Raw genomic sequence first — 22,839 nt, forward strand, 5'->3', positions numbered from 1 at the left:
CACTCAATGCAGTTTTTTATTTGCTTATGGCATATTCTTACTTGCAGCTATAGGAACATAAGCTTATGAATTCTCGACTCAATGTCTGTGAACCTTTAGCATTGCATGAACCCAAGCTCCTTCCAAGGCTGTCAATCAAACCCTTCAGTATCTGTGGAAGTTTCTGTCTTTCCATTTCCCACAGCCCACCAAAGGATTTGTGACCCTTTGTGACAGAGGAGAACCTGCCAGGCAATTTTGTGTTTGCTGTAGGGAAGGTTGGGTTGCTCTGCATCAATTCCCAGAGCAGCGCAGAGCATTGGCTTTGTGATGTCAGGGCATGGATGCCACCTTGTCGTGGTGACATCCTAAGGTTGCCTTGGTGCACGGAAGGCCTCAGGGTCAGAGCAGCTCTTGGGCTTGCTCAGTGCAGGAGCATCCTCCTGCTTGAGGCGTTTGTCAGTGGGCAGCTGCACACTGACAGGAGCCGTGTTTGTTTTTGTGGTGGAGCAGAGTGTGCAAACTGGCAAAAATGATGGAGCAGCTCGCTGCTGCCGTTTGCACCATCTATGTCATCGGATATTCTGGATATTACCTCACCAACCTGGCACGTAAGTAGAGGTTTTCCCTGGCTGGAACCTGAGCTGGCTTTTGTAGGTCTCCCTGCTCTTTCTTAGTGACCGGGTTGCTATTGAAACACAAAGACCATGAGGATGCCCCTGGTTTGGTCAAGCTCCTGTCAACACCTTCAGCAAAACACGGGGTGTCTGTAGCCAGGGGGCTGCGGGCAGCATTTGCAGGGCTTCTGTTCCCTCCACGGGAGAACCTGTGGCAGCAGAGTCTGGCATTTCCTCACTTTGCTGGCTCAATCTCTTGGGGTGACTTTACTTTTAAGATAGCTCTGAGAGCTCGGGAAGTTGAAACTGCTGGAGGCTGATGGGAGTTTTTTCTCCTGACTAATTCCTGGCCATGCGTGAGAATTGGCAGCGGTTTTAACTATTGAGAAGTGAGATCAACCTGTGAACACCACCTGAAGATGTGAGGCCGGGAATTTCTTGCTCTCTTTGGTTTCTGGCTTCTGACGAGGTCACAGGGCTCTGTCTCGGCCTCCTCCCCCCCTCCAGGCCGGACAAGGCTGCAGAGGACAGGGTGGGGGGAGAAACGGAGCCGGCCGGCCTGACTTGGTTTGCAGTTTCTGCCATTGAACTGAAACCTGACACCATCAACATCTGCACCTTTGGCAAGATTTTAACTCTTTTACTGCCTGCATGAGACATGCAGATTAATCCTTTTTTTCCAGAGAGAGAGAGAGAGGGAGTGATCAACCATCAGCCCATCAAAGACAGTGATGAAAAAAAATAAATTTAGAGGGGGAAGAGAAAGAAGGAGATGCTTTTAATAAGCTGAAATATTTTTCTGTTAAAGCTATGGAGATGGACAGTAGTTTTCTGAATAAAACCTCCTTTAATTCATGACAGAGTATATTGGGAGGAATGGAGTGTTTCCAAGTGAGGATTTTGAGCAAATGATGAAGTAGTTGTGACACTGTGAGATGCTGGAACAGAGGGGGAGAAGTAAGAGTTGAAGATTTGGGCTTTTAAGAAGCAAAAAGAAAACTTCTGTTTCCAGGGGGGCTCAGAAAAACAGATAAAGAGAACTTTTGTCTATGAATAACTCATTCTTAAAAATGACATCCCTAGACTCATGACCCATAACACACCTCAGAGTGATGGGAAATGGGAGGAGATAACTGATGGCAGATTTCCTGACAGCTGGCATCAGAGAAATAGAAAGCTATGAAGAAAAATAGTTTTCTTGTGAAAAACTCCATAGATAGCAGAAGAAGACTTTTGTTTCTCTACAAAGACTGATGAAAAGACTCCAGCAGGAATTGGGACTGTTGTAAACACCAAAGTTCCAAAGTATTTTTGTCTCTATGTTGTCATGTAAACAAGGGAATGGTTGGGTAGTGGGGGAGAGAAGGGTTGTTCTGGAAGTTTTATTCTGGTTTCTTATTCTTGTAGTTTTTGTTAATGAACTTTCTTTATTCCATTTAAGTTTTAAGCCTGTTTTGCTCTTGTTCTAATCCATATCTCACTGCAAGATACAAGTAACTTTTCTAGTGATTTTTTTGAAGTTGTTGCTTTAAACCACACCAGTCAAGCAGGACACCTTTGAAAATGTAGACTGGGAGATCTTCTCAGATGCTGTTCTAAATAGGCCACGGTTCTCTCCAGTTTTCTCAAAGAATTTGGTTCCTTTTCCTTGCCCACTGCAGGTCATCTGAGCCGTGTGTTCAGAGGTGCCGATCCTGAGGTGAGTCAGAAAGGAACATTTGATGTTCCTGGTGTTTCAGAATTGTGCAGGGAACTGTGAGCTTGGCCTGTGGCAGTAGAGTGCAGAGGGCCAGCTGGGTGGGCTGAAAGAAGATCCATTTCCATGTTTAAAACAGCAATAGCAAAGGCATTGTTGGCTATTTCCTAATTTTCATTGCAGAGCTTTAAAAGAACTCAAAGCTCAGATTTGCAGAGAGAACGTTGCTTGCTGATAGTAGCCAGGGTGAACTCTCTAATTCAGAACTATTTGCAGCCTGGCTGAATTAACCCATTTTAATTTAGTTGGAGAGACTCAGAATCCCATTGCTATCAAAGCTGATGATTTGTGCTTGGTAGAGCTGGTTGTAGAAATCGAGCTGAAGAGAAATAAGGTTCTAAATGATAGGGAGCTGCCTGTCCCTAACTCCACCATCTGTCCACAGAGCCCAGAAGCAAGAGCAGACTCTGCTGTGGCTCCCTCTGCTCCTGGAGAAGAGGCCAAAGAGGAGCAAAATGAGCAAAAGGAGCACGAGCCTCCAGCTGTGGTCACAGCCCAGCCTGACCATGCCCAGACAGTAAGTGCCAGTGCTGGGTGCTGCTGTCTTTAGTGCAAGGCAGAGCTGCAAGTTTCTGAGCAGCCAGCACTTGCTGTTGCTGGCTGAGGATGCTGAGTGCTGGAGTCCTGCCAGCACCCAGCCATTCCCCCATCCCGTGGCAGCTGGAAATTGGGCTTTGAGCCGTCGTGCTGAGGCCCCAAAGCGCTGCTGCCTGCGGGTGAGCAGCTGGCTGCTTGGCTCAGGGAAGCTCTGTCTCTTGGCTTCTGCCAAGCCATGGCCAAGGGCTCACATGGCATTTCTGGGGCTCACAGGGCTTGCTTTGTTTGCTGTCTCTTTTTGGAAACCTCAGGATGACCTGGAGAAGTGTTCTGCAGTTTTCTGGAGTAATTCTTCACTTCTGCAGAGTCTTTTAGGCCACCTGTCTTTTGGCTTTTGATAAGCTGCAAGGAGATGATTGTGTTGTCCATGCAGCTGTGGCCAGCCATTCTTGTCCTGTGTGGCCAAAGAAACAAACTGTGTAGTTCTGAACCCTTCTTCTGAGGCAAAATCCACAAGTGGCAAGTTTCTTTTGATACGTTTTGTGGTGAAGTCTGCAGCTTTGGAAACTGCATTGGAGCCTAGTGTGGGGGCAAAGCTGCAAGTCCTTGAGTGCTGTCTTTTGTTGCTAAGAACCCCTTTAGAGATGGTTGTTTTTTCTCCTTAGAGCTGTTTTCCTCCTCCTGCCTCTTCTGTCCTGACACTCCCTGTTTAACCTGTAAATTTCTGCCTGTCCTAGTGAGGTGAGACAATTCCATGGTTTAGGTGGTTTTTGCTGACTTTGGTCATACATGCATTACATGACCCATGGCTTCCTTCATTGGCATCCCTAGGGGTGTGTCAATTAATTTGTTGGTGGGGCCTTTTGAGGATCTCTGTCAGTGCCACTCAGAATTCTCAGCTGACAAAAGAGGGAGGAGAAACACCTTGGTCCTCTTCCATATCCTGAGGTGGCCATAGAGGCTCTCTGACCTGCAGCAGAGGATCCAATTGCACACATCCTTGTCTCCTGACTGAGCAGGATTTCTAACAAGAGTGTAGATGTCAGAAGGGCAGGAGTGGCAGGGCAGGCCTGAAAAGGGCAGCTCCCAGGCACTTGCTCTCCATTTGTGTGTACAGAACATCGAGGCAGAGCCCCAAGCAGAGCTGCCCGAAGCTCCGATGGCCATCATGGCAGTGAAGAGGAGGCCTGAGGAAGAAAGGAGAAACATCGAGGAGGAGATGAATCTCCACTGGCAGAGAGGAAATCAACGAAACCAGGTGAGTGAAAGTGAGGCAGACACTCCACTCATGGAAATTCCTCTCTGTCGTTCTTCACAGGCCTCCGAGGAGGAGCTTCTGGCAGAGCTGCAGGAAGCTGAGGCTAGGATCAGGGCAAGGGAGAACAGGCTGGAGGAAGAAAGGAGAATCATCCAAGAGAAATTAGATCTCCTCGCTCAGCAGCAAGAGGCTCTAGAAAATCGAGTGAGTGAAAGAGCGATAGGCACAGCAGTCACTGCAGTCTGGTGCTTTCTGCCCTTCTTGCCTTTCCTCTGCAGAGCAGCAGGGGGCTGGGCTGATGCCTCTCAGTGCCATCCTGCTGTAGTGTCTATCCCAGCTGCTTGGAAGGACATTTCCTGCTGTGCTCAATCTCAGCTGCTGCCCTGGACAGTGGCACCAGTCATTTGCCCCTTTTGCCAGCACTCATCTCAAGGGATTCCTGCTGGCCTGCTCCTGCTCTCCTTGTTTCTTCAGGGCTTTTTGCAAGTGAACACAGTCCCCCAGACAGATTTGGAATACAAGCTGCAAGCTGTCTGTATCCCTTGGTGAATCTGCTGCTGTCCTGCTCTTTCCCTTTGCTCACAGTCAATGAGCCTTGGCACACAGGGACAAGCTGTGGTCTCTGACTGCTTTGTTCTCTTTGACTTGAGGTGGACGTGTTGATATCTCACCTGGCAGCCTGCGAAGGCTTCCAGCAAATGCCGGCTGATGAAGAGCCCCAAGGTCGGCGGCAGGCACAGGTACTGTCCCAAGCACAAGTGCTGCAGGCTGAGCACCTTCTGAAGATGGTGCAGGAAAAGAGGACTGAGGGGGAGGAGCTCCAACATTAGAACAAGGAGCTGCAAATGTGTCTGCAGCCCTTGGAGGGGGAAAGGGATCCTTGGGAGGAAGTGCAATGGTCGTTGTTGCAGTCATCCTTCAGAAAATCCAGGAAAATGGAATATGAAACTGGCCATCAACTTGATTAAAACCAACCTTGGGTTTTGACCATTTGGTTCCAGAAGCGGGCATCCAAAAAATCCAGCTGATGAGCTTTGCATGTGGCTAACAGCAACTTCCTAACGGCTTGCATTTGAAAAGGGAACTCGGGGTAATCTCTGCCAGCCAGCTTTCTGACACAAACTCCTTTCTTCTCGCAGATCTACACAGGCTCTTCCATTCAATCTGCTGTAGCAGCAGCAGCAGCAGCAGCATCTAAAGGAGCCTTTGTTGCCCAAGCTGAGCAGTGGAGCCGGGGCAGTTTGTCCATTTCCAGCAGTGACACATCTGCTGCTCAGCTCCAGGAGAGCCTGGGAGACTTCGTGGAGCAACTGAGTACGTCTGGTGTATTTCTTGTCTGAGGGACAGTGTATTGTGTGCACGTGCCAGCAGAGCTGTAGCAAATGATCCTCCTCACTTTGGTGTCCCAGAGACATTTAGGACTCCCCACAGGAACTGCTGTGCTCTGAGGCAGCGAGAGAGCGCTCTGGCTGTTCCTGCTGCCTCTGAGGGCAGCTTGGACTGGCTCGGCTTTGCCTGGCATTCCCTTGCCACTAAAGGCAGAAGCAGGAATTGTTCTTGGATCAGCAGAAGGCTGTGGCCCAGCAAATGATCTATGCAAGTTCTGTGTGCTAGTGGCCAAACTGAACAGAGTATTTAATTCCTAAATTCTCCTTAGACTCCCGACTTCCCACCTGTTGTCAGCACCAAAAGACTTCACAGAAACTGATTTGGGATTTTGTCTTTTTGTTGTGGTTCTGTTTTCTGTGTGGTGTTTTTTATAGATTTTTGTTTTGGCTTTGGTGGTTTTTTGGTAGGTTTTTTTTTCTCCATCCTGAAAGAGCTGTTCTGCCCCATGTGTCTTACTGGTGTCATTTTTAGGACTGTTTTTATTGCCTCTACTACATCTACAAGGTTTTTATGAGAATGCTGTATTTTTGTCAGTGAGGACTCCTTTGAAAGAACATCAGGTGACAGCAGAAACAGAGAGCAAGAGATGTTTTCATTGGGCCCACAATGAAGAAACAGATACTTGTATAACAATCTGTAATTAGTATCCTAGTTTTATTTTTCTAAAGATGTGTCCAAGAGACACATCGACGTGGTGTGATCAGATAAAACAGCACTGCAGGCATTTCTCAGGAGCGAGCCTGCAGCCCCTGTGCTGTGTATTCCTCAGATCCATGGCACTTTTTCATCCCTGATTCCCAGCCATTCCCATGACTCTTAGAATCCTACCTATTGGCCCAAGCCCTGCTCAGATCAGTCTCTGGGAAAACACATCAAGCCCTTTGTGATTCTGCAGCACAACCCATTTAATCTGCTTCTTGCCCATAACAGCTGCCAGTGCTGTGCTCTCAGAAAAGACCTGGTGGGGCTGAGAAAAGATCCCAGCTGATTTGGTGTCTACCTTCACCTGCAGGGACACAAAAGGGCCTTGATCTGCACCTGGCTGTGTCTGATCTCCAAGGCAATGCTGTTGTGTCCTGAACGGGGGCCACAGCTTGTCAGGGGCTCAGGCTGGCTGTGTCTTCTTGCCATTGCTTGTCAGTGCTCATGCTTGGCCTTTGCCAGCCTTGTGCTGTGCCCTGCTGTGCTCTCTGTGCTTCATTTCCTTCCAAGGACTGGACAAAATCAGTCTCTCTGCTGCCCATTTGTACTGCACAACTGCCTGTCTTGTTGCTGCTGTGCTTGCTGCCCAGCTGACCACAGAGGGTTCAGAGCCCCAGACAGCGGGGCTGCCTTTGGCATCTCCTGCAAGTTCGGATCTCTGCCTGAAAGTCAGCATCTTGCATTTTGTTTCCCTCAGGGAGGATGGTGAACAAGGAAAATCCCATCACAAAATACATTGAACTGGAAAGTCTTGGCAGAGGGTAAGTCCAACCACAGTCACGTCTACACAGCCACGGGCCAGGTGTTTCACTGGGGGAATATCCATCAAGTGGGAAGTCAGACAAGTTGTCCACATGTTTAGACAGCGGGCTTAGTCTGCCCCATGTCTCAGTACTGGCCAGAATTTGTCAAGTGTGCTCAGAAGGCATTGTCAAAGACATCTCCATGCTGCCAAGGTCTTGCCTGCAGCAAGGAACAGAACCTGGGAAATCTGCTTGTCTCTCAAGTGTGGGACAGCTCAGGATTCATTTCCTTCACATTTTTGGATGTCTCCAAATCATCTGGCCACACTAATGAAAGGAGAAGAATCTTGCTTGCCTGAAAGCACAACCTACCCCCAATGAGAGCTGTCAGATAACAGTTCTCAGGAACATTTCTCTCCAAGAGTTTGCTACAGGAAATACTCCATGCTCAGGATTAGAATTGCACAGTTTAGAAGCTGATAGCCGAGATGAAGGAATAAGCTGCCTTTTGGAGCTGAGGCAGTAAAGCCCAAGGCTTCAGGAACAGGCCCAGTGCCCAGGCACTTGAGGGGAAAATGCATCATCTGCCTTCTGGCAGACCCCTCCTGCAACCTGCAGCTTTTAGGCATTTACAGCAGAGCTCTCCTGTCTGGACTGGCTTCCACTGCAAGATCTAAATGGCTTCTCCTTTCTTTGCTGCTGTTTTTTTTCTAGGGGTTTTGGAGAGGTTTCCAGAGCACTTGACATTGCAACAGGAGGAGAGGTAAATGTCAACAGCCCCTGCAGCCTCTGCTGCTCTCCAGGCCTTTCCCCACTGCTGACAGCTGTGGCTGGAGCTTTGAGTAGAGCTGTGCTGAAAAGGCACAAGAAGCACAGACTGGAGCCAGCCTGCAAATTGCACTTGGAACAGGCTTTGTGGACAAGGCAAATTGCCAGTGGCCACATGTCCTGTAACTGACCCCCAAGGGAGCAGAGAAATGGGCTGTTGGAATGTCACTCCCTAATTACTCCGGTGATGAGGTCTAATCACAAGGCACTTTGGTTCAGCTTGGCTGTGCCATTCCAAAATCACTTGCTCCATGTGTGTTGTGGTCTCATGCTACCAATTGTCTCAAGTTACTCCTTTTCAATGTCATTTGAGGTGGCCATAAAGAAAATAAATGTGCAAGGAGTGAATAGGAAGATACTAACCATGAATGAAATCAGGATCATGGAGAGTAATAGGAGTCCCAGGATCGTGAATTACTTAGCCAGGTGAGTGGTCACGGTCCTATCCCTTGAATGTTTCTTTACATACTACAAGCATGAGAGCTTAAAACCCCACTTTGGTCAGTGGCAGGAAATAGAGTTGTTAATGATTATTTCTCTACTTATCTCCAATGGATGGGAAGAGACTGCATTTTGTCTGCATGAATCCACCCTGGCAAATGCAGACTGAAAATTGTTCAAAAACCTGCATCAGCCCTATCTTAAGAATTCAATACCTTGTAAGTTCATTGCCTCCACAGTTCTTTGGGACTCAGTTTTTCAAGTTTCTTAAATGCTGATGAACCATCCAAGAGAGGATTGCCCTTGCATTGTTGCCCCTCTTTTCCATTGCTGTGCATGCCAGGAAGACTAGGTGCTTATTTCCAGAAATGCCATGCGTGACAGGTTTTTTATCTGGGCTCTTCCTAAACTGCCTTTCTCCTTGAGACAGCACAGACTGCAAACACTGCACAGCCTAGAGGCAATGTCTATGCCTTTACTTCTGCCCTTGTCTCCAAGGGACCCAGAAACAAGACTCAAGCAAAAAACCAACCTAGGCGTGCATGTTCACCTGCATGGCCTTGTTTCCTTTTTTCAGCTACCTTGTGCATGAGGAACTCTGGCTGGTGATGGAGTACATGGACGGAGGCACTCTGAGAGATCTCATCGACGAGATTCAAATGTCTGAAGGAGAGATTGCAGCTGTCAGTCGGGAGGTCAGGGATCCCATCTGTGCTTCCAAGGCCTTGAGCTGCATTGTCTGGGAAACAGGGGCTCAGAATGGGAGTGATTTCATGGGCCAAGCTTGGTTTCTGTGTTGCTGCTTGGCTATGGGCAAGCAAGAGCATCTCAAGGGAACTGTCTGTCAGTGCCCCTACACTCACTGGACTCACTTCCTGTACTCTTATCCCCTGCTCTTGTATTCTATCTCTGTCTCTTGCATTGGCATTTGCAGTTCTCCACTGAGAAAGGTGCTGCTCTGCTACTGTGGGAGCAGCAGGCTCTTGCTCTCAATGGCGCTGTGTTCTGCCATTCCTCCCCATTCCCCTGCAAAGGGAACCTTCCACAGCTGTTTCCTTGCTTGTGCGATGAACTCACAGCACTACTTTTTGCCCCCCTGGTTCTCTTTTCTCTCTCAGTGCCTGCAAGGACTGGATTTTCTTCACTCCAACCATGTGATCCATCGAGATGTCAAGAGCAACAACATCCTTCTCAGAACCGACGGCTCTGTCAAGCTGGGTCAGTGTATTCTTGCTCAGCTTCAGCCTTCCAGGAATGGGGGGTGTGGGGCTGCTTTCAGTGACTGCCAGCTCCCCAAAAATGCTGCTGCTGGCAGTGCAGGGGTCCCCCCTGCTGTGGGCTGAAGGCACAGTTGCAGGGTTCACACAGCTATGACAAGGAACCACAAGCAGCCAAGAGTGCTATTGCTCTGTGTGTGTCTGTGTGTGTTCCTTCCAGAGGGAGGGAGCTGCAATCTAAACCTTCAGGGGAACAAAAGGCACTGCTGGAGGAAGTGTAAGAAATGGGGGGATGTTTGAAGTGGCCAATTCATATTTCCTTGGCTAAAGCCCTAAGGAAAGAGAGCAGGGAGTGTTGTCCAGGAAATTCAACTGCACATTCTCAAACTTCCACTGGGGAATTCTCTGGCTTGGTTTCCTAATTGAGAGTATTAAAATTAAAAGAGTATTTTGCTTTCTCCTCAGCTGATTTTGGCCTTTCTGCTCAGCTCACCCCTGAGCAAAATCAGCGGTGCTCGGTGACCGGGACTCCTTGGTGGATGGCACCTGAAGTGGTGAAGCGTCAACCATATGGCCCCAAAGTGGACGTGTGGTCTTTTGGAATTGTGGCAATTGAAATGGCCGAACAAAAAACTCCTTATGACAGTTTCACTGCTCAATCGGTAAGGAGCAAATACTCTCTGATCCCGCTGTCTTTCTCACCTGTCCCGTGTTCTCTGCTCACTGCACAAAATCCCATGGCCATCTGCTGGAAGTACTTCCACCAAGGCCCCTTCTACAAATGGCCCTGCAGCACATCAGCATCTGCTGGAGCTTTGGTTGCAGCACTGGGGGAACTCAAGCCTTACCTCGCCCAAACCATCTCCATTCTCAGGCAGCATTTTGCTTTGCCTTAGAAGTCATTCCAGCTCTTTTGGCTGTGTAGATGGCCCCAAGAATAGGAAACAAGCATCTCAGAGCTGGTGTTATCTTTCCAGAAATGAAGCAAAGAAACTCAAAGCAAACCAAGTTTCTAAAACAGTGCTTTTGAGAGAAGAGGTGCAGCCCCATTCTTCTCACAGGGAAACTTGCCTGAAACCTGGAGATGAGGCTGTAAAGCCAGAGTCTCTTCTGCTTCTTGTGCAGTGCTGCTGAGACACTCAGTGACCACCTTCTTTCCTAACCCAAGCCACTTTCTCCATATCACTAAGCTGGAGCCTGCTGACGGGGAGAGCCTGCCAAAACCTCCTGTTTGTTTCCTGGCACTTTCTGGGATGGGCACAGCGTTAATGCATTGACTTGAGAATCCAACGAGCACAGGGTTACCACAGGGATGACACTTCTGATTTCACCATGAATATTTTCCTTTTGCCACATAAAGGAACCTGAAACTTTCAGAGTGCTGAGAGACAGAGCTGCAGGTGGCTCCTGTGTGCCCAAACAGGCATTTTCAACCCAATACATTTGTGGAGGCATCTTAATGAGTCTGTGTTGAAAATGAGATTCCAAAGGATTGTTTCCTTCCCTGAGGAACACCTGCTGCATTTCCTTTCTTTTCTTCCAATTACCATCATTTTCAAGAGCAGTACAGAAAGCCTGATGAGTTTTGTTTTATGGCAGCTGTGCTTAAGGGACCAACAAGCACTGCAGAGATTCTTTTCATGTAAGAATCCTTGGAAATAGTAGAGTTAGTTAGAATAGCAAAATCCCTCTTCCAAAAAGGCTGCCAAGCTGCTGGGAATCCTCCGAGAAGGAAACACGTATTTGCTGATGAAGTTGCCACTAACTAGATCAGGCAATGAAATCAGCTGCCAAGGCAAGATCTGCTGGATGTTGGCAGAGCTGTGGCTTTGGGGCTTGGGTTTTTTCATGATACAGGAAAGTCGTCATCCAAATGCTACAGGAAAGTCATCTCTGCCTCTCTGCCAGGGCAAAAACTGCCACTGCAGAGTGGAGCTGGAACAATGGGCTCTGGGAGAGCAGTTCCAGATGGGAAAGAAGCAGGTGGAGCCTTGTGTTTCCTTTTTCCCCAGGCTAAATTCCACATAGCCACAGAAGGGACCCCACAGCTGCGGCAGCCCGAGCAATTCTCGCCTTTGCTGCGTGACTTCCTGAGATGCTGCCTGCAGAAAGGCGAGGCGCAGCGCTGGTCTGCCAAGGAGCTGCTGCAGGTAAAATGCCAAAAGGGCTGCAGGTGAAACAGGGATGGGCTCCTCCTCCACTGAAATCCAAGGCATCAGATGAGCCCCCATCCTCCTCCCTTCCAACCTTGGTGCTGTTCAGCTGACAGTGGGGAGCAATCCTAGACTGGGCTGGGCTGGCAGGGAGTGCTGGGTTTTAGCGCTGGCTAAAATCACCAGGGCACTTACTCATTTCTTGCTGGGAGCTCTGGATTCGGAGAAGGGCAAAACAGGCTTCAAACTTCAAAGGAATAACAAATTTTATTAGCAGGCCCACAAGAATAAGAAAGGTCTCACCTGTGCAGTGAAAGGGTTCAATCTCACCCAGGTCATGGCAGTCACGGTGTTGGATTTCAGGCTGTGCTGGGCCCCTCTCTCTGCCCGGGAGCCGCTGGGAGGGGAGGCTCGGCCTGGAGCCGTCGCTGCACGCCGGGGAGAGGGTTTAGTGTGGGCAAGATGTCAGCAGCCGTGGCCTGGCCCAGCCTGGGGCCGGGGTCCCGCAGCCTCCATCCCCCGCCCGGGAGCCGCTGGGCTCTGGCCCGGCCTCCCCCAGGAGCACAGGCCGTGGGCGAGCAGGGCCGGCCTCACCAGAGCTCCGTTACCTTCGGGCTCCGGAAGCAAAGAGGGCCAGTGCCCGGGCTGGTGGTTTTCAAAATGTGCATCATCACAGAGGCACATCTCATTTCTAAATGGTGCAAAATGTTGTCAGTTCTCAGAACTAGCCAGCCATTGGCCTGTCTCAGGCACAGAGGAAGCTCCCAGCAGCTTCTCTCAAAGAAATCACTTCCGTGCGGGGTTTCTTACTTCTTTCCCTAAATGTCAATTCATCTCAAACTAACACACAGGGACATGGAAAGGTCACCTAGTCTGTGTCCTGCAATGAGCAGGGACATCTTTCAAGAGATCAGGATACTCACACCTCAGATATTTCCAGGGGTGGGCCACCTACCAGCTCTTGGGGCAACCTGTGCCACTCTTGCCCCATGCTCCTGACCTACTCTGACTCAATCCCCATTTAATTTCAAAAGTATTCCCCTGCCTTTGAAGCTCTTAGATTGGAAAAATCATGCTTTCTTGTTGTTTTATTTTCCTTTCTGCAGCATCAATTTATAACATCGGCCATGCCTGGGTCCAGCTTGGCACCTCTCATCGTTGCAGTGAAGAAGTGGAAGGAGGAGGCAGGAATGCAACAATCAATTTATAAACTGTCTTCTCCATGAAAAACTTAGAGTAGGATTATAGAGTAGGATTGCAGAGTAGGATTGTAGAATAGGATTATAGAGTAGGATTGTAGTGCAGGATGGTAGTGTAGGTTTGTAGTGTAGGATTGTAGAGTAGGATTTTAAATAAAATTTCTAAAATCTCAACTCCTTTGGAACATTTCTCTCCTTCTGACCCTGTGAGAAAGCTCAACATTTCCTTCTGAACTGTCAGTTTTTTCTTAGAGGTGGAAAGTGACATTGATGGCTTCTTTGGTACAGTTTGTAAGGGGGGAAGGCTCCTCTTCATTCATCCTCTCCAGACCACACTGCCTTTGGAATATGGCCAACTGGCCAAGTTTTGCCCAGCTCTGGCATTTCTATTTGAGGCAGAAACAGCAATGGCATTTGCAGGAAAAACCAAAGGAGGAGCGGTGCAACGCAAACATCCTGTGCAGATGCAGGCTGTGCAGATGTGACTCGAGAGTATTTGGGTTCCTGCCACTTGGATTTGTATCCCTAAGAGAAATCTCTTTGGCTGGAGGACAGTCTGGCTGAAGAGAGAAAGCAGAAAGAGCAGTGAGGGTGCTGTGCAAGGTCTCCTGTGGTGCAGAGCTGTCAGCGCCTGTGAGGTGAGAGCGGGCCCGGCCTTGGCCAGGCTGGAGCCCCAGCAGAGCCCTGACAGAGCCCAGAGAAGCCTGAGCCTCGGCAGAGGCAGGCTGGAAGGAGGCCCTTGGAGCTGCAAGAGGCAGCAGCCTGGCCCTGGCTGCCTCTTGCTGGCACCAGGCAAATCCTCCGCTCTCAGAGCCAAGCTGGCAGCTGGCTGCTCCTGAGGGGAAGCGGCGCCGTGCTGGGCACAGCACACACTGGTGCCATGGGCTGTCTGGAGTCTGCACAGGACAAGAGAAAGGCAAAGAGCAGCCCAGGGCTGCTGCCCTGCCTGACCAGTGCTGCTCTTCTGCCGCCTGCCCTGGAACTCCTGGCAATGGTCAGCAGTGTGTGCAGCACTCTGGGCACAGGGGGAGGGAGCCGGGCTGCTCCGCAGGCTCCAGCACAGGGCAGTGTCCTTCAGGCACGGCATTTCTGCCAGGGGAACGAGGCCAGTGTGAGGCAGTGACAGCAAGTTGGGGCACATCTGCACGAGCCACTGCCTCACACAGCTCTGGGACCAAGCGCCTGCAATCCTGGAGCTCTGCACTGAGCCACAGCAAAGGTGTGAAATGCAGAGGGCTTTGCAGAAATATTCAGGGGCACCAGGCCAGCCTGCTTGGTGCTCTCTAGGGCACCGCAAGCACTGTGCAATGCACCTCGGAGCTGCTGGCAGAGAGGGACTATGGGCATGTGCCTGAGGCTTGTTCTTGAGTAGTGATTTGGGAGGGAGCAGAAGGGTCTCAGTAGGCAATTTGTGTTTTCTTCATGAATTGCTGAATGAAATACACAATGTGGCCTCACGCAGCAAGAGAACTTGCAGAACTTACTGACTGTAAGTTTGTGTTGAATTCCCAGAAAAGGAAAGTGTTGAAGTGTAACAAATAGGGCTTTTGAATTCAGGTAGCTCCTGAGCCTTCATCCAAAACAACCACCAGGAGGCTGACAACTATCTCGTGCAGAGCCCTGCTGGAAGGGCTTCCATAATCACAGAATTAGAAAATATGAAGCTTAGGAAAGTAGAATGTGCCCATCAAGTTAAAAAAGTTTAAAAGCTTGTCCTGTGCAAAGAATGGACAAGTGAGTTTGTGGTGGAGCTTTCCTCCTCACTCCTGGCATTGAATAAACAAATCCCTGCTCTGTAGGCCCTACACTATGGAGTACTGTTTTCTTGATTACGTTTTGCTCATCGTAATCACACTATGCTTTTCATTTTCTTCTTAGAACCTTCTAAGCATGAAGTGAGTAAGACAGTGAGTTGTGTATTGATAGGGCCAAAGAAATATTTCCAAATGCCATCCCGGGAAAGGAAAGGACGTGAAACAGCGCTGGGGAAGAGCGTCCCTCGCACAGCCCTCAGAGCTGCCACCATGCACGAGATGGCGGCCGGGGCTGAGGCTGTGCCACCATGCACAAGATGGCGGCCGGGGCTGAGGCTGTGCCACCGTGCACAAGATGGCGGCCGGGGCTGAGGCTGTGCCACCGTGCACAAGATGCCGGCCGGGGCTGAGGCTGTGCCACCATGCACAAGATGGCGGCTGGGGCTGAGGCTGTGCCACCATGCACAAGATGGCGGCCGGGGCTGAGGCTGTGCCACCATGCACAAGATGGCGGCCGGGGCTGAGGCTGTGCCACCGTGCACAAGATGCCGGCCGGGGCTGAGGCTGTGCCACCGTGCACAAGATGGCGGCCGGGGCTGAGGCTGTGCCTCTCAGAGCGCTCTGCAGCCTCTGCCAGCCCAGCCCCAGCCCCGGAGCAGCGCAGGGCGGGCAGAGCCCCCTTCCAGCCGTCTGCTTCAATGGACATTGACAGACACCCGGGCCACGCACACAGGCTGACACCTTTGCTCTGTGCACACAAACACGTACCACACACTTGGGAACCTCGGCTGGCAGCATTTTCAGGTGAAAATACAAAGAAACTCCAGGGTTTGAAGGTTTTCAAATAGAATATTTCATTTGCCAATAAAAGGACCAAAAGCAGAAAGGGGCATCCCAGCCTGTTTCTTCCATGCAGGAATAGTGTCACAGTGACTGTGAGCTGATGAAGACGGAGATGGGATTTAATCCAAAGCAGATTGTGCAGTGGGTGCTCAGCTGTGATATGCATCCCTCACAGTACCTATTTATTTGGAACACTAGGAAGATTATGAGCCTGGGCAAGATATTAACCCTTTCAATACAGACATGAGACCTACAAACCTTGTTCATCTCTCCAGGGACAGAAAAGGACAGAGTAGCAACACACCAAAAAACAACATAAAAACATCAAAGTGAGTTAAAAAAAAAGTCAAATCTTAGATAGAAAAGAAATTAAAAACTGGCAATTTAAACAAAAATATTCTTATAGTAAAGCCATAGAAATAAACAATGATATACAAAATAACTCCTTTAATTAATGAAAAAAGTATAAAATAATATTCAAACTGTAAATCTAACCAAAAGCATCCATTAAAGAAACCAAACACATGTTAAAGTAACTGTTATCCCATAAAAGTTTGAACAGAAAAACAAATAAAAATAATAAAATGCCCTTTGCCCCCAGGGAGAGAAGAAAACTTCTGTTTCCAATGATGATCACAAAAACAAATGAAGAGAACCTTTGCCTTCAAACAACTCGTCCTTAAAATAACACCCCATGAATTCATAACCCATAGACACACCTCTAGGAGGGCTGTAAAAATGACAAAAAATGTCACGATAGCAAAACTTCTTCCCAGGCAACTAGGATCTGTAAAAATAAAAAACCACAAAAAACCTGTTTCTTGTAAAAATGTTTCCATGACATAACAAAATCTAATAAAAACTATTTTATAATTAATACTGTCTAAAAACCCCATGTTTTATCTCTACATTATCTGTTAAAACAAAACAAAACAAAAGTTATTCAGGGAGAGAAAAGGTTTCTGGAGGTTTTATTCTGGTTTCTCATTCTTGTAGTCCTGTTAATAAAGTTTCTTTATATGTTCTAAGTTTTAAGCCTGGTTTGCCCTTCTCCTAATCCATATCTCACAGTGAGAAATGAGTAAGTGCCCTGGAGATTTCAGCCAGTGCTAAACCCACCACATTATTTAGTGCATTAGCCAAAAAACTCAAATTAGAGAATCTAAGCCATCACTGCACCAGGCTGAAGCTGAGGATCCCCAGCCAAGCTCAGAGGGAGGAGAACACAGCATTTGTGGGATCCTTTCCAGTCTGACTTGCTTTAGCTGGAGCCTGGGGGAGGAGAGAGCAGGAGAAGGGTTGGCTGAGTCCTCTCCCCTCTGCCTTGCCCTTCTCTGCTGGATCCTCAGTTCATCCCACACCCACCCCAAGACTCCATCCCCATCCTACTGGTGCTGACGGGATTAAAGGAGATAAAGAGGAGATTAAAAAGATAGAGAGGAGAGAAATAGAGAAGTTTAAATGCAGTTTAAATATGAAAGAAATGCACATGTTAGTGAGTGCTGAGAGTTCCAAGGGAGCTGAAGGGTTTGGGAAGGGCCAGGAGCCCGTGAAGGGCTCAGGAGCTGCTGCTGCCGGGAGGGAGGAAATGCACCAATGGCTCCCAGCAGAGTCTGTGCTTTGAGGCTCTTTCCCAAACAGCTGCAGGAGGGAAAGCAGCTGAGTTTGGAGGAAGAGTTTTCTGCTGAGGTTTCCTGTTTGGAGCTGTCACAAGCTTGAGCTGCTCAAGGGAAACGCGGCTCTGCTTCCAGCAGGGCCCAACTGCCCGGGAGCACAACTTGGTTCCCTGGCCCTGAGCCAACGGGCAGCAGCAGCTTCTGTTCCCTCCTGGCTCTTGTGTCATTTCCAGCAGCACAAGACACACCAAGAAAAGCTCCTCCAGAACATGCCATGAGAAACACAACCTGATTTCATTGCATGAAGGAGCTCTGACTGTCCCACGGGCTCAGGTTTGTTTGTCAGTGAACAGAGCAGGGAAAAGCACAGCCACATTCCCTGCACAGGGAATTCACAGGAGGAAAGTGCAGGGCTGGAGGATGTGCTTGGATACAACGTTCCCACAGCAGTTTTGGGGATAAAATCGTCAGCAGAGAGAAAAAGAAAAGTCCTACCAAGGGTGGGCTGGGGAGGGCTGGTGCTTCCCGGGAGGCTCCCGAAGCTCAGCAGTGTGAAAGAGTGGCTAGCTAACAAAGGTCGTGTTCCCATGCAGCAATTAGCTGAGAAAGAATTAAACAACAGTGGAGTGTAGTTGGTATGAGATGTTGCAATATCAGAAAGACCTTAGTGATAACTGTGAACTGAGAACAGGACACTGTGATCAGAAGAATGTGGATTCAGCACAGATGAACGACCACAAGAATGTGGAACTAGGTGGAGTTGTCCTTAAACAAAATACCCAATAATGAGCTTGCTTTTGCACTATGTGTGAGCCTAATTATTGATGTTATATAGGGAGTTTGGAGTTGCCAATAAATGAGACTTGCTGATCATTCATATTGAGTGCTGCTTGTCTCCCGCCAAACTCATCAAATGGCGCCCGAACAAATGGGACCCTTGGGACCTTTGGGACCTTTGGGACATTAAAAAGCGAAGGCCATGGGAGTCGGCGACAGGGGACGGGTCCTCCGCAGCAAGGACGGCGAAAAGCAACGGTGCCGCACCCCAGGCGACCTCAGAGGAGAGTCCTGGCCGTAACGTGCTGCCAAACCTTGTAGGGCTGCAACAGCGCTGACGGTAAGATGGAAAGGCAAGCAGCACATGATTTATTTACCTGCTTTTTAGAAAAGCCACAGCTTAAGGGTTTTGATTTGTGCAAGGAGCTCCCTGGACTTCTTGCTTATGGGTATGCTCATTCCTTTACCTCCCACTGCTGGGCAAACACTCCTATCCGTGCTGCCCATGGAAAGAGGGAGGGAGAGTCAGAGAGAAGGAAATAATGAGAAAGAAATTCCACAGCAACGCTGAAACAACGAACAGAATCTGTTCAGTTACGGCAGGATGTGATATATCCTGAACTATTTGCTTCACTTTTGGAGTCACTCTTAACACTACAATCTTATTTAAGTTCCAACTTTGCTACCCTGGAGGAAAAGAATCCAAATTTAGATTGGTTTCCACCCGAACCAGGGGGACATGGGGGAGCACTGAGGTGTGCGCAGAGAGCAGGGGCACCCCCGGGGCAGAAGCAGTGCAGAAAAAGTTCCAAGGCCATGCTGAACAATTACAGAAACAGCTGAGCAGAAACAGGTGGCTCAGACAGCTTCAAAAAGAGACAAAATAGCCAAAAAATCACAAACTATATGGTATCTAATTCAAACTTCATCACTGTAATTCAAAGCTGATAAGCTGCAATGGTCACCGTTGTTACCACCTGGCCATGAGAGACTTTTCATGTAACATCGCCTGCTTTTGTGAAAATTGTGCCCCTTTTTTCCTCTCAGTGAACAAGAGAGATTGAGAGAAACAACTGTATGTGTTAAAGTTAACTTTGTGAGGTTTTTGGGGTTTTTTTCCTGCGAGAGTATGTGGAGAATGTGAAGAAAGATAACAGCAGCAGAGAGCAGCAGCAGGGCAGGCAGTCCACCCCCCCCCCTCTAAGAAAAAGCACCGGGATAGTACCCAGTTTGTTAAAAAGTCATGATTCATGGGTTTTTTGAATGTTTTTATATACCCTTTTAGAGTTAATTTTGTGTTTTAAGTAATTATGTAAGTAAGTATTAGTTGTAGTTTTTAGAGTTTTCCTGGAGAAGTTATTGTGATTCTTTGAAAGTTTAAATAGGTCCCTTTTCAAAAAAAAGGTGTTTAAGGTGAATATTAACAGAAGTTGCCTTGCAATAATTAGTTTTAAAACCTAAGGTTAAAATATGGTATGATTTACAGCTACTAAGAAAACCTTCCAATTGATGTTATCTAAAAATGAGATTTGTGGTTTAAAAAAATTAATTAGTTAAGAGAACTTTACTGTACAAGACAAAGTTAAGTTAAAGTATATATTACCCGTTTGCTTGTTTTTTCCACAATTTTAATAAGGTAATTTCAATGTGAGTCCTTTTGTTATATAAAACACATATAACTGCATATATACCAATTTGGATTTTGGATTTTAGTTTAAGAATTAGACTTAATGTTTCTGAAAAGTGCTACAAAAGCTGAATGGCAACTTGCCAAATCCTGTGTTGTTGTGGTTTTTCTCTAGAAAAACTGCACTTTAAAATCCTAACCAATTTAAACATATACTAGGCAAATTCCTCTTATGAATAAGTATTTTTAGTAACATTTGCAGTTATTGTGAGTTATTCTCAAGGCTAGATGACATAGAATTGTGGTGGATTTGTTACATTTTTATAATCTTTATAGTGAATCCATGTTACTGTTATATTGTGTTTAAAAGGTATATATCAAACTTTTAGTTGCCTCTTTGTAGTAACAGAATAAGATTGTTATGTTTTTATTTAATATAGATTAAGTGTTAATAGAATTAAGAGAAGTCAAGTTTTATTATGTTTAGGCTTGAATGTTTTTAAGTTAAGTTTTATAACTTAGATATTCTTTTAAGGTTAAGTTTTGTTATTTCCTTTTGTCATAATTAATTTTATTAAATTTAAATACTGTTTAATTTAAATTGTTTTATGTCTTATTGGAGACACTTGTCTAAACTGCAAAGTGTAGTTATTTTCCTAGAGAGATGAAGATAGCCACAACTGAAACAGCTGTGATAGAACACTGATGAACACCTGCTTGTGGATAGAACTGAATGCAGTCTGTGACACCCTTCACTTCACCAGGAGTTCTATTGGTTGTTGCAATCTCTGCAGTTTTTGTTTGTTATAGCTTTCTTATTTTTCAGTGTTTCCAGAATTTTAAGAAGATGTACCATTGCTGAGGATCAGCTGCCATGGGAGAGGCTTCAGATTAAACCAACTGCTTTGTGGTTTAATTGGTCTGGTACCTGAAGCTTCTGATTATTTGCTTTGTACAAATGCATTTTAACAGTTTGCTGTGCTGTGAGCATCTCCTAGCTGCTGCTATTGAGAACCTTGTTTTAGAAATGAGTTAAGAGGCATCTTTCCAGTTTAAAGCCAGGCCCTGGCCAAGCCTTGACTTTACCTGGACGGAAAGTTTGCCAGCAGATCCAGATGTTTTCTGTCCCAAATCAGTATTTGAGTCACTTTTTGACTCAGCAATTTGACCCTATTAATATGACAGCTGGATCAATTTTGAAGTGGGCTTGGAGAATCATTTCCGGAGGTGGTGATCCAATCCTTCACTGATGATTTTTTGTTTCTGTTTGTTTGCTAACTATGGGATGCTGGTGCAGTGTTTTAGTAATTAATAGTAGTTTTATATTACATATGTTATTAATAATGTTTATGATTTAATTGATTTTTAACTGCTATAGGTTCTTACTAATTGTATATATGGTTTTGTGTTAATGTTGATGTGTATAACAGAAGTACATCTCATTTTTATTTAAAAAAAAAAAAACAAACGGGGGAAATTGATGCCCTAATAGCATTTGATTAGTGTAATTCATTAACTTCAAAGGAAGAAGTGTCTGTGTTTTGTTGACAGGTTCAAAAAGGTCACCTGTCCATCTGACCAGACTGTGTGCCTCTGAACACACGAGATCCAGTGAACAGAGAAGTCACCACACAGCCTTGGTACTCCAGACATGGATCAGAAGTGGAGCTGTCAGGACACAGTTGTGTCTGAGCACTACACAGACAGTTGCCAACAGAAATTTTATGTTGTTATTATGATGTTGTGTCTCTACCAATTTTTCAGTTATCTTTTGTTTTAAGATTTAGAAGGATGTGAAGAACAACCTGAACATCAAAGCCCTCAGTCACCGATCAGCTGCCAGCTGACATCACGGGAGCAGTGAACGTTCCAAGACTGAATCGTGTTAAATCATGATCTGTTTGTGAAGGAAATTCTGTAGAAGATCTAAGAAAAGTGTAGAGACTCCATCTAACTGTATATAAAGCAAATTGTAGTTGTGTGTTTACCCTTTCAGCAAATTGCTTTCATGCTTAGACTACATATATACCAGAGCACATGTGATAAAAGTAGTTAGATAGTTTAAGATAAAGAGTTTAGCCTGTATAGCAGTAGTTATATTAGTATAAATTAGTATAAAGTATAAGCATTTCCCCCTTCAAGAGCTAGCATCTGTGAAAGTTCATTTAACGTTAAAGTTTAGCTGTGAGTTTGTAAGTATGGTGTCATTTACATGGAACAAACTGCTTATGGTAATTGTGTTGTGTATAGTCCTGACCAACTGTCTGCTAACTAACATCCAAAAGTGACAGAACATATGGGTCACTCTGGCACACTGAACTGGCCAAAGGTCAATGTGTCTGAGCCTAGCCACACCTGGAGATCCTTTTCACACCTGTCTCATAGGAGTCCCTGAATGGGATCCTCAAGCAGCATTTAAAGGTTTAATAAGTAATGAGACTCGACTGAATGGATTGGCAATGTTGCAGGAGCGCAATTGCACTGTTGGCTTCACATTAAGACAACTTGAAGCCTGCTGGCAAGCAAAAATTATCAAAGTTCTCAATGTTACCATGCAGCCCTCAGAAGAATTAGATTTGTTAGGTTCCACCAATACCTCAGGTGGATGGATAATGTTTGAACCCCCAACAAAATGTCATTCTAACAAAGTAATGCAGCACTGGGCTGCAGACAACCCTATAGCTGATCTCGTTACTCACACTGAGAGTAAAACCTTTATTAATGGTGCAATCTCACAGGACAATTACCAAAGTGATTACCTAGTTCCATATTCCTAATCTGTGGAGATAGAGCATGGAATTAGATTCCTGCTAATCCACATAGAAAACCCTGTTATTTTGGGAAACTTACTTTGTTTCCATCCAAGCTTACATCAATTGTAGAATGTAGCTGATAAAATAAAAAACATCAGTCAAAGTGAAGCCTGAATGAATTAAAGCTTAGCAACTCTAAAAAGGCTCGCTTGTTAGACTAATAAAAGATTGAATTTAATATCCACAATGTTAAGTGAGCTTTCAGCCGATGTGAGTAGTGTATGTCATGCAGTATTATAAAATCGAGCTGCAATTGACTTTTTGCTCCTAGCACAAGGACATGGTTGTGAGGAGTTTGAAGGCATGTGCTGTCTGAATCTTACTGATCATTCAGTTTCCATCCATGGGCAACTGCAGCAGCTACAGGATGGGTTACATGCCCTGAAAGAAGATAGTGACCCCACTGGAAGTTGGTTCTCCAGCTGGGGCATCACTGGATGGTTGAGGTCTCTTGTGCTAGAAGGGGGACAGACATTACTTATAATGTTAATGGGGATGAAAGTCTAAGTTGTGTGTTATCTTGTCTTCATAAGAGTATAGAATGAGTCACATCCAAAGCCTGGTTTGTGCAAAAAGAGAAAGGGGGAATT

General features: G+C 46.6%; 2 protein-coding genes across 2 annotated transcripts in view; both read left to right on the plus strand.

The window, feature by feature from the left end:
• The window catches only part of LOC147646696 (uncharacterized), a 399,719-nt gene that overhangs the window by 7,624 nt on the left and 369,256 nt on the right, over positions 1 to 22,839 (plus strand). The gene's annotated exons all lie outside the window — the stretch shown is intronic.
• Positions 5 to 12,993, plus strand: LOC147646697 (uncharacterized). Its single transcript, XM_086873115.1, has 14 exons — positions 5 to 590; positions 2,258 to 2,295; positions 2,738 to 2,869; positions 4,007 to 4,351; positions 4,798 to 4,887; positions 5,287 to 5,461; positions 6,936 to 6,999; positions 7,696 to 7,744; positions 8,123 to 8,235; positions 8,828 to 8,945; positions 9,369 to 9,468; positions 9,933 to 10,129; positions 11,480 to 11,617; positions 12,727 to 12,993. Exons 1-14 carry the CDS (start codon positions 512 to 514, stop codon positions 12,844 to 12,846), a joined length of 1,758 nt encoding a protein of 585 aa, XP_086729241.1. The 5' UTR covers positions 5 to 511; the 3' UTR covers positions 12,847 to 12,993.

The sequence above is a fragment of the Cyanistes caeruleus genome, unplaced genomic scaffold (assembly GCF_971803275.1).
Source record: "Cyanistes caeruleus unplaced genomic scaffold, bCyaCae1.hap1.1 HAP1_SCAFFOLD_87, whole genome shotgun sequence".
NCBI lineage: Eukaryota > Metazoa > Chordata > Aves > Passeriformes > Paridae > Cyanistes > Cyanistes caeruleus.